Below are 12,205 nucleotides of genomic sequence, written 5' to 3'. Positions count from 1 at the left end.
TGTTATGTACAATAATAGTCCATAGAAATCCCTATTTTAAGAGGCTTGAACAACAAAGACAAATCCCTTTGATGCAGAAAACACAGTAAAATGCTCCACTGAGCTCGAATTAAAATGAAAACAACATGGGAATAAACATGATACATAAGGAGAGGTGATCAAAAGCATTCATGGAGGATTTATAGCCTGAGAGGACACTGAAGAGATCGGGAGGAGGTGAATCCATGCTGAGATCTAACACATGAGGACTGGTTTTAAATCTGTGGTGTTCAGGGATGGGAAGGCAGCAGGCAAAGTGATGGTGAGCAAAGCAACGCTTGCTGGGGGATGAAACACAGTGCCAGAAAACTCCAAATGAAAGTTACATCAAACTCACTGCAACCCTGATGTTTACCTTTTTGTACATTTTCCCACACATTTGCAATTGTAATACTAGATACTAGAATTTTAAAAAAATTTTAATAATAAGAAGTTTTTGCCTTTCTTTATTTAAAATTTTAAAATATCAAAATTTAAGCCAAAACAGGAAAACTCAGGGCAGGCATCCAAGTTAATATCTTTCTTGGAGCTTCAGTATCAAATTTTATTTGATAATACTAACATGAAACATGTAGGGATACTTTACTGTTTTAGGGGAGCTTCCTATAAATGTAAGATGTTATTTTTTCCCCCAACAATACAAGAACATCTGCCTCCCTCATCCCCATACCTCATCCTTCTCCAGGAGGAGAGACAGAAGGTAGAAGGTGGAACGGCGGACTCCACATCTCCCTTCTCCTTCTCCTTTCTAGCTCCATCTTCCTTCGTTTTTTTCTATTTTTGATCTGTCTTCATCCATCATCCACGTGCCTCTGTCTCTCAACTCCACCCTGCCACTTTCCTGCTTGGCTCAAGCTGCCTACCACCCATCACCCGTCCTCAGTCTGCCTATCATCTTTGCTGCATGTCTCACCACTCCCTCCCTTCTCTTAATACTGGCTATCTTACCTCTCCGATCCTGGTCGTGATTCAGGGTTTTGACCTAAAATGCCAGGCACCAATTCCTCGACACACACAGATACTGCTCAATCACTGATTTCATGCATCTGCATTCTCTGGTGTCTGCAACTTCACCTTTCTTTAAGCTCAGAGGTATTACATGTGTTTGCATGTCATATTGCAATGTGTGCGAGCAATATCTGATAACAACATCTCCGGTGACATTGAGGTAGTGAGGGAAGTACTAACTTTCCAATGGGGCATAAATTAAGGGGATTTACAAATACAGTCTTGTGCAAAAGTCTTAGACACACACACACACACACATATATATAGGGCTAGGGTTCGTAAGACACTTACATAGTACTGTATTTGTCAACGTGGAGCAGAGAGCAAGTTCGTCAATCTGGCGGGAGCAAAGGATGTTGGGAATGGTGAGAGTGGAGAACCGTGGGATGGGTGTGGGACTGGTGGGAGAGAGGAGTGCCAAGGCTGGGGGAGGGCAGTGGTGGTGTGGGTGGAGACATACCCAGCCCTGAGACACCAGGGAGGTCTTTTGATTCTAAACAATTGGTTTATTGATCATCACAGGATGTCTCTCTGGTGCTTCCCGCTCCCTCCCCACCTTTCCCTTTTCCCAATAATGATTCCTCTCTCGCTGCCCCCTTCCCAATTACAGTCCATAATAGAATCAGGTTTATCATCACTAACATACATCATGAAATTTGTTTTTTTTTGAGGTAGTAGTATAGTGAGTACATAAAATTACAACAGCACTGTGCAAGAGTCTTAGGCTCCCTAGCTAAGTATATATATGTGTCTAAAACTTTTGCGCAGTACTGAACCATGGTATGACTTCACGCTAAGTGTGAGAGTTCTCCCAATATAGCAGCCAATTTTTATCCTTCTGCCAGTTACTCAAACAGTTATTTTATTCCTGCTTGTGGCCTCTTAGTGCAAGCATTGGGAAATGCTGCAATTCCATCAGTTCCTTGAGCAATTGCGTCTCAGAGATAATTCACTGGCTCTGCTCTGTGTTGGAATGTCCTGTGATGTTTGAAGTTGTTCTGTGAATGCAAACTTTTTTCCTTCTTCTCCCTTATTATTAATAATAGCAATGGCAGGCTTGTCAGATCAGTAGTAAATCGTGCAGAAAGTGGGGCTAAGGAGACTGGCTTAGCAGGGAGAAAGCCTACACTGTTCAGTAAAGTGGTCAGTTCCAATGCTAAATTCATAAATATTTACATGCTTTAAGCTGGTAAAAGCTGGTCTGAGCTTCCTAAGTATATTAAAATTCACATCCATTAAGTCTGGCCAACATTGAATCTCTCGTGGTCATCAATACGACAAAAACAAAGGATAAAAGTTTATGCTGTGGATCCGGGAGAAACAGCAGGGATGTTCTTTGCCAAAAACCCTGCAGCCTCCTTTATCCTCTTCTTGTGGACTTTGTGAAGCAGATGATTTACGCAGACAGGCTGTAAGTGATATGCCACTACTTCAAGCAATTTGAGCTGAATTCATCAAAATTCTGGTTCTTTGGAGCTGAATCTACTGAATGTTGAATATTCACGATAAGGAATGGACTTCATTTATTTATTGAGGTACAGTGTGGAATAGGCCCTTCTGGCCCTTTGAGCCATGCTGCCCAACACTTCCTTGATTTAATCCCGGCCTAATCACAGGACAATTTACAATGACCAACGAACCTACGGAGCAGTATACCTTTGGACTGTGGGAGGAAACTGGAGCACCCGGAGGAAACCCACGCAATCACAGAGAGAACATACAAACATCTTACAGACATCAGCAGAAATTGAACTGGAGTCGCCTGCACTGTAAAGTGCTGTGCTAACCACTATGCTACCTTGCTTCCCCATTCATTTTCATTTATAAATGATATTGAATGTCAGATTGCCTTTTTTTCCATCTTCCCAATGCAAGTACATGTTTTAACTTGGTAAAAAGGACTTAAATTTTACCGGCAATGATCTAATTTAAATGTTTAATAGATTACTGATGGTAGATCATTCCTACCTTCCCCTCTCCACACTTAGTGCCTGTTAGCACAAGTCCTGGGTCAGGCATATCATCACCTAGATAGACATGAGTACCACGGCACAGGATCTTTCCACCTTCTTGCAAAGGGATGTTAGTTTCTATGGAGACTGCATTTGTCCCAATAACAGGCCGACTTGCTCCTCCTTGACACTGGATTTTTCCGCACTGAGCATCCCTGTTAAAAAGAAATAGGTGACTGACATAAATGAGAGGGAATGTCAATCAAATGAGTGAAAAGCATATCAAAAGCATCAAAGTATTCATATAATGCAATTGATCATGATTATCATTTTAATTGCTGAATATCTTTTTAGCAAAGTTCTAAACAGCCTTTGCTTATGAAATTATTGTCATAAATAGTGAAATCATAGCCATCAGGAAGGAGGTACTGGAGCCTGAAGGCACACACTCAACAATTCAGGAACAGCTTCATCCCCTCTGCCATTCGATTTCTGAATGGACATTGAACCCATGAACACTACCTCACTATTTCTTTCAAATTTTTATTTATGCACTACTTATTTAGTTCAAGTATTTAATATACATACTTACTGTAATTCAGTTTTTTTCTCTATTATGTATTGCATTGTACTTTGCTGCAGCGAAAACAACAAATTTCACAATATATGCTGGTGATATTAAACTTGATTCTGATTCTGCAATAGCCTTCAGCTGGTTAGTGGCATTTGCAAAAGTTCATAACTATTACTAATTTGTAGTAATCTCAATAAACTAAATGGGTCAGAATTCAAAGAAATTATCACCACACTACCTTCTTCAAGTATGTTACAAACTTGCCTTGTTTAGCTTCATTTATAACTTTGACTGGAAGTTCATTTAAACTTTATTAATGCCTGAGCTGCCAAACGCAGTAAATAAATGATAGGGCTCCTGCACGTTGAATAAATGATGAGGCCTGAAGCAAGTAGCTTCTATTTGCATGGAGAACACTTCCACTGAGCAAACTCAGCAGTTTGGGTATAGTTTGGCATGGTGGTGCAAGTACTTACATTGCCTTTTCCAAAATAAAAAGTTTTACCTGAAACAATAATATAAATAATGTAAACGGTCTAAAGTCAAAAGCATACAGAGTTGTGGTTATCGTGTTTGTCCAAAAGAGAAATTTCACCCTCAGACTGCATTTTAACAAGTGCTCCCAATGGGGTTTCCTCTACATTGGTGAGATCTGTCGGAAATCGGGGGACTGCCTCATTGAGCACTTCCGCACCATCTGCCACAAGCGAGACTTCCCGATGGCCAAACATTTTAATTCTGACTCCCATTCCCATTCCGACATGTTGGTCCATGGCTCTTTTTGCGACAGGATGAGGTGGAGGAGCAACAACTTATATCTTGCCTGGACAGCCTCCAAATTGATGACACGAACATGGATTTTTCTTTCCGGTAGACAAATTTCACCCTCCACCCCCATTCCCTACTCTTCTCACGTGTCTATTACTTTTCTCTCGGTCCTCTCCTCTTCCCTTTCTCCTATGGTCCCCTCTCCTCTCCTACAAGGTTCCTTCTTCTCCAGCCCTTGACCTTTCCCACCACCCTGGCTTACTTATCACCCTTCAGCTAGCCTCCTTCCCCTCCCCCCACCTTTTTATTCTGGCATCTTCCCCCTTCCTTCTCAGTGCTGAAGAGGCATCTTGGCCTGAAACATCGACTATCCATTCATTTGTATAAATACTGCCTGACTTGCTGAGTTCCTCCAGCATCTTGTGTGTGTTGATTTTAATAAGTATGCCTTGTTGAGTAGTTTAATTGACAGAATAGCTATTGCGTCCCTGGGTTCTTTTGAAGACTCCTTTTGAATGACCATGGATTTGATCAATTAATTAGTTATTTGGGTTAATCTTCATAAAACCCTTGGATTTGATAAAATTAATTTGTTGTTTAGGCGAGACCTTTACAAAACCATAGGAATTGTAAAATAATACTTGTAATCCTTACTTCTTCCATTGGATAGCACTGTCACGTCTCAAATATATTTAAGGCAGATGTTGATAGGTTTTTGATTAGTTGCAGCGGCAAAGATTATGGTGAGAAGACAGGAGAATGGGGTTGAGAGGGTTAATAAATCAGCCATGATGGAATTGTTGAGCAGACTCAATGGGCCAAATGGCCTATTCCGCTCTTAGGTCTTATCGCCTCATATTCTTACTCCGAGGGCACGCACAGGTATTTCAATTTTCCAGTGTTTGGAGAGCTGTGTCTTCCTTAATGTCTCTTGTGCAGGTGTATCACAATACTTCAGATTATTAGTGCAGATGATCCTGCAAACCCTACCCCACATGACCCTAATCTACCCCCCCCATTTAATATTCTGCCTATTCCAAAAGTCTCGTAACTTCTCTTGATCTTCCACAATAATTCACAAATGGAATGATTTTTGCTCAACATATTAGGCATAAACGAGTTTCCCATGTTCTTTAAAGATGTGATTTGAAGCGGAAATGTCAGTTTTGTACCTACAAACATACAAATTAACAGCGGTAGCCACTCAGTTCCTTGAGCCTACTCTGCTATTCACTAAGATCACGGCAGGTCTGAATGTAAACACAGCTCAGTATCTCTGGTAACCTTTCCTCTATTTAGTTCTGCCTGAAAAGACTCTCCTTTTGAAGAAGAAAGCTCTAAAAAATGTTCAAAGATTCATTTAATATCAGAGAATGTATGCACTATACAACCTGAAATTTGTACTCTTCACAGACATCCATGAAACAAGAATCCCCAGAGTGAATGATAGAAACATTGATGCCCCAAGTCCCTCATCCCCCAAACCTTTGCACTAGAAGAGGCAAAAGCATCAAACCTCCCTCCATAAGACCCACAATCTGCCAAGACTAAAAAAAACCCTCTTCTCTGATTTAAACGGGTTTTTACAGAGTGACCTGCAGTTCTAGATTCTAGATCAAAGATCTGTGATATCAAGACTTTTTGGGATCTTATATTGTATGTTTCATTCAATCACTCTTCTCTCTTCTAAGCTCTGGTGGATGCAAGTCTGTTTATTCTACCCTTTACTCTGCCAACATTTGGGATTCATTTCCTGCCGCTGTCTGTAAGGAGGTTTGTACATTCTCCCCGTGATCGCATGGGTTTACTCTGGATGTTGCGGTTTCTCCCCACATTCCAAAGACTTATGGTTTAGGAAGGAGTAGAAAATTGTGGGCGTGCTATGTTGGTGCCAGAAGCATGGCGACATCCTCGGACTGTGTTGGTTGTTGACACAAATGACACATTTCGCTGTATGTTTGATGTTTCAATGTACATGTTACAAATGAAGCTAATCTCTTTACCTCTTTGTTCTCACATAAATCATCCTGCTCATTCTAGGTTATTGGTCCAGCATACCTCTTCTGAATTGCTCTCAATGTATTTACATTCTTTCTCAAATCCAAAGACCAAACCTTTGCAGAATATACCAGATGCGTTTTATTTATAATTTGCAGCATATTGTCTCCTCTTTTGTATCTAATTTCCCTTGCAATAAACCTTACAATCTTCTATTGGCTTTTGGTTTATTGGCTGTACTTGCATATATCCAAGAAGCTCAGATGACAGATGCTTTGAACAGCCTCTGTACTTGTCAAATTTTAGCTGCCTGATTTGCTTATGTACAACTGAGCCTCAGGACCTTAGGAATACTTATTCCATTTCTAGAAAGGGGAAGTCTCAATCTATTAGAATCTCCTGTGTTGCCGTATCTGAGGAATCTCGTGCTTAAGTCTCAGTCCATTCCACTTTCAGAGTTTGTGCCATCTATTAGTTGAATACTTAAGAATATCTTTAGGGATATCACCAATTCACATACCATCCCACTTGAAAAAAGACATTGCTACCTGAATGTTACCTTCATGCCTACATTGGCAGAAGCTCCTCTGAAACCCGATCTTAATTTTTCTTTAGTGTGAGCACTGCATGCTGAAGCATATTGCTATTACAAAAGAGGTATTAAATGTTTTGAGGTGCGTAAGGGTGGACAAGCCACCAGGGCCTGACTGAGTGTATCCTGAGACGTTGTGGAAAGCAAAGGAAAAAAAATTGCTGGGGTCCTGACAGAATTTTGTAGTTTTGTTAGCCATGGATGAGGTACTGAAATTAGGTATCAGGCATGCCTTAATTGTACCCTATTTGACATCTTTTAACTACTTCTACAACAAAATAAGTCCCAAGCATCTTACAGTTAACCCCAAGAAAGCCACGCCAAATTTCCAAGTGTTTACTTAAAATGAAGGACCATGACCAGAAATCAAATTGGAGTTAGTATTTCCTATCCATGTAGAAACTTTGTCAGGGTTTTCAAAAATATGACTTTGTCTTTCAAATGTGTTCTTACATTTAAAAATTAAAGCTATACTTCCCTGGGACCATAAGGTTAGTGTGGTGTGCACTACCATCTGCCAAGGAAGTTATGATTGCTCTTATCCCAATTTTTATTGCTCGAATTAAGTTGCAAGTCGACCCAAAAGCTGACTTCGCCCTAAAGTTCAGAGCAACTTCAATTCACAGTTTTCTGCTTAAAACATTCTGACAGGGTGAAGGCCAAGGTACCTCATAATGTTATCAAGTTCTTTGAAATATCATTTCACTGTTTGAAAGATCTATGGAAACAACATTCCTGCTGCCCCTTTCGGAAATTCATGCATAGACATCCAGAATTGATTTAGGATATTTTTACAATAGCCCACGTGATAGTTAATTGTCTGAAGTGGAATGAAATCAGTTGTTGCTGCTTCAATGCTTCCAAAAGTAATTTTCCTGGTTGAAAGGTTTTCTCTATTCATTGTGGAATTCACTCACCTGGGCCCAGGTTTGGTAGAACAACCTCCTTCTATGAAACTGTTTCAAATTTAAATAAGCCCTTAACAATATGTGAACTATTTCACTGAAAGAATGACATTCAGCTTGCTCATGTTCTGCAAGCCTTAGAAATACTGTGCAAACCATATTGGTTAGGGAACTCAATAATTGTTCAAGTTTGATCCACCTGAAATTGGCATTAGTCACCTGAATTGTTTAAGCAAATGTTCAACAAAAGTGTCAGTCCTTTTTGTACATATAGTTTATGACTAATCACAAGTTTTGCCTAGCCAATTGTACTTGAATTGATGTAGAACAGGCTGTCTCCCACAGCTAAGCTTAAACTTAAAAAAAAATCCTCAAAATATATGAGGCACATTATGCAATATCAGTTGTTAACAAAAATGACTGTATTGTGTAAAGAACAGATTGCAGACTTCAGAAAGGCAAGATGAGGGGACACGCACTAGTCCTTGTAAAGGGATCAGAAGTGGAAAAGGTGAGCAGTTTCAAGTTCCTGGGTGTCAACTACCCTGGGCCCAACATATCGAAGACACAATTATGAAGAAGGCAGGATCAGTGGTTATGTTTCATTAGGAGATTGAGGAGATCTGGTATGTCAGCAAAGACACTCGCATATTTCTACAGATGTACCGTGGAGACCATTCTAATTGGCTGTATCACTGTCTGGTATGGGGGGTGGGGGGTGGCAGTGGTTACTTCGCAGAATCGAAATAAGCTGCAGAAATTTGTGAACTCAGTCAGCTCCATCAAGGGCACTAGCCTCCCCAGCATCCAGGATATTTTCAAGGAGAGATGCTTCAAAAAGGCAACGCCCATCATTAAGGACCTCCATCACCCAGGTCATGCCTTGTTCTCATTGCTACCATCAGGAAGGAGGTACAGAAGCATGAAGGCACACACTCGAATGATTCAGGAACAGCTCGTTCCCCTCTGCCATCCATTTTCGGAATGGACATTGAATCCATGAACACAACCTCACTACTTTTTTTTAATTTCTATTTTTGCACTACTTATTTAATTTAACTATTTTTAACGTATATACTTACTGTAATCCACAGTTTTTATTATTATGTATTGCACTGTACTGCTGCTGCAAAAACAACAAATTTCATGACTTATGCCGGTGATACTAGACCTTATTCTGATTTTTGGTTCACTCAGTACCACTTTAAAGGTTACATCATGTGCTTACTGCATTGCAGCAATAACATTTTGTGTTGGAAGTTCCAGAACCTTCTTGTCTCTCCGGAGAGAGTGACAGTAAAAAATGCTGGCCTGACACTATCTTTCACTTTCTTAAATAAAATATAAGATGCCAAAAAAAAAAAACTTTTTGCAGTGCTGATCACAGATAAAATACTGGGTTTTTAAACTCCTTGATTTTTATAATTGGTGGTAAAATGATCTAGGTAAAATTTTGTTAACAAAGAAACCCTGCGAACCTGAATAATTGGATCTATTAACTTAGAACGAAAGTCTTACACTTGGTACCAGGACCAATGATGGCTGATGAAACTATAAAAGTTTGATGGCCTGCTTAAGCCAGAATGCTGAATGCTGATGTGATCTCTCTCATTTGAGATAGTATGTGGTTGTGCACTGAGAGTCTAGGAGCTTATGTGGCACGTGTTGTCCTGAGTGACTGGATTTCCACTCAATTAACTTAACTAAAGAAGAGTGATAGTGTAAGGATGACTTCAAACTGAGCCAGTTATGGCAGATAAAACACTGTAGCTAAAAGCAACTACTTTCTCTTATTAGTCACAAGGGAAAACATTGTATCAGACCACAAATCCTTCAAATGGAACCACACAGAATGCACTGAACCATTGCCAGCATTTTGCCAACCCACAAAGAAATGAAAAAGTTGACCTCTACAGATTATTTACATGCAATCAGGAGCAGGAAGAATCCATGGGGACCTTCTTAATTTTGCTGACATTCGTAGAAGATAATCCTAGTTTCCTAAGACTTGCTAAAGTAATATCCTAGGAGACCAGCCAGATGAAGCAGTTACTGCGTGAGGCAGAATGAACTCATGAACACTCTGAGCTGTGTGGGCACGTGGCTGCGCAGGAACTGGAATGCTCCGTGCACGTAGCCTTTGTTGCCGTGCAGCTGGAGTTTTCTTAACATTTAAACATTTTCCAGTCCAGTTTTCAGGCCACGTAAAAAAAATTCCTGCCCAGAACAATGGCCGGTTCATGCAGTTAAAAAAAAATTAGACAGAACATTGCTCATGAAAGCAGCTACAGATCTGCAAAGCTGCTTAACTAACCCAAGGCAGGCTAGATCAACAATAGGAAGAACATGGAGAAAAGACAGAAAGGGAATGTATGGCGAAGGGTTGTGAGATATTGCTGGAGTGGGACAGTTCGTATTCAATGTGAATTGGAAATTCAGAGCCTAATGAAGACTCATGAAAAGTTTACTGAGTGAAAGGGATGAGCCATACAGGGATGGAGACGGGTTCTGATTCTGAACACCCAGTGGAAAAAGCAAACCTGATTTCAAATGTTCAATTCTACACAATACTACACCAATTGCAAAGGAAAGCAGCTACAATTGAAACTTGATTTGGAAGCAATGTGGAATGTTCTGCTGACATAAGGCATCAACTCAGGATAGTGCAGTTGTAATCAAAAAGTTATGTTTTGTCAATTTACAGTAATGCTATAATGGAGCTTTCTGGGAGCTGAACACAAAAATTGAGGGAAGATTGATGTGGATTCATTGTAAAGACCAGAAACATATCATACCTATATATTTTGGCAATGGGAACTTATAAAGGTATTTGTGACAGGATTACAAAGACTGTTTCGATGTAAACAATCACTTCAGCTGTGCAACCTGCAGATGAACTTCCTATCAGATTCTTTCTTCTTTAGACTTTACCTCTTTCATCTATCACCTTCTAGCTTATCATTACATCTGCACCCCCTGCCCACCCACGTCCCCCCTCAGTAGGTTTCACCTATCACCTGCCAGTTTGTACTCCTTCCCTACCCGACTTACTTATTCTGACTGCTTCCCGCTTGCTTTCTAGTCCTGATGAAGGGTTTTGGCCCAAAATGTTGACTGTTAATTCCCTCCCATAGATGCCGCCTGACTGGCTGAACTCCTTCAGCACTTTATTCGTGTGTTGCTCTGGATTTCCAGCATCTGCAGAATCTCTTGTGTTTAGGATGGATTTGCAGATGTTCTTCATGGATAGGGGAATGAAGAATGCACTGAAGCTGCTTCCTGCCCTCAGTCCGAAACAAAAACAAAATCATTATTCTGCTGCCATTTTCCCCCGTGCTCTCACCTTTACGTGGTCCGTCACTAACACTACTCTTCTCTTCCTGGATCTGTCCATTTCCACCTCAGCATGTCACAGACATGCACTGCAAGCCACAGTTCCACATCTACCTTGATATTATTTCCTCCTCCCCTACCTCTTGTAAGGACTCCATTCCACTCTCTCAGTTTCTGCATCTTCTTCACATTTGCTCAGTATTGAAATATTCCATACAGATGCATCTGAAGTGTCTTCCTTCCTCCAGAACGATTGCTTCTCTTCTATAACAGTGGACAAACCCCTTGGCTTCATCTCATCTATTTCCCACACCTCTGCTCTCACACCTCTCTTTCTGAACAAGGCAAGAATATAGTTCCTCTAGTCCTCACCTTTATTCTCTACAGCCTCTCAATTAATAGTTTAGTATTTGCTATATCCACCATCCCCGATAAAACTCCACCTCCAGGCATAGGTTCCTCTCCCCTGTCATCCTTCAGAACCCTTGGGTTGGACTCCATGTCATTTCCTGCCCTTCCATCACAACCGATCATTAACCACCTTAGTGGACTTCTCCATTCCCATGAATCAGGGACCCAGACAGCCTTTTCATGTTAAACAGTGATATACTTGCCTTCCTTCCAATCTAATGTTCTGCATTCGATGGTCATAATGAGATCTCTGTGACAACGGAGAAACCAAATGCAGGTTGGGTGATTGCTTTGCGGATCACCCGTGTTCAGTCCACAAAGAAAATGAACTTCTACTTGTCTGTCACTTTGATGTACAATGCCACTCCCACTCCAACCTCTGTCTACTGTCTCCTTCAACAGCACAGTAGCGTAATGCCATTACAGTGCCAGCAATCCGGGTTTAGTTCCCTCCACCGTCTGTGAGGACTTTGTATGTTCTCCCTATGTCTACGTTGGTTTCCTCTGGGTGCTCCAGTTTCCTCCCACATTCCAACGATATATGGGTTCGGTTAATTGGTCACATGGGTGTATTAGGGGCAGTGCTGGCTCGTAGGGCTGAAGATCCTTTACTGTGCTGTATCTC

General features: G+C 40.8%; 1 protein-coding gene across 1 annotated transcript in view; it reads right to left on the bottom strand.

Moving 5' to 3' along the window:
- LOC134359017 (disintegrin and metalloproteinase domain-containing protein 12-like) overlaps positions 1-12,205 on the bottom strand; it is a 397,127-nt gene that overhangs the window by 26,699 nt on the left and 358,223 nt on the right. The window contains exon 16 of the mRNA XM_063071825.1: positions 3,016-3,214. Within this exon, the coding sequence (XP_062927895.1) occupies positions 3,016-3,214 (199 nt within the window). The remainder of the gene's footprint in view (positions 1-3,015; positions 3,215-12,205) is intronic.

The sequence above is a fragment of the Mobula hypostoma genome, chromosome 19 (assembly GCF_963921235.1).
Source record: "Mobula hypostoma chromosome 19, sMobHyp1.1, whole genome shotgun sequence".
Classification (NCBI taxonomy): Eukaryota; Metazoa; Chordata; class Chondrichthyes; order Myliobatiformes; family Myliobatidae; genus Mobula; species Mobula hypostoma.
Note: the sequence above shows the minus strand (reverse complement) of the source record. Positions and strands in the feature narration are given on the sequence as shown.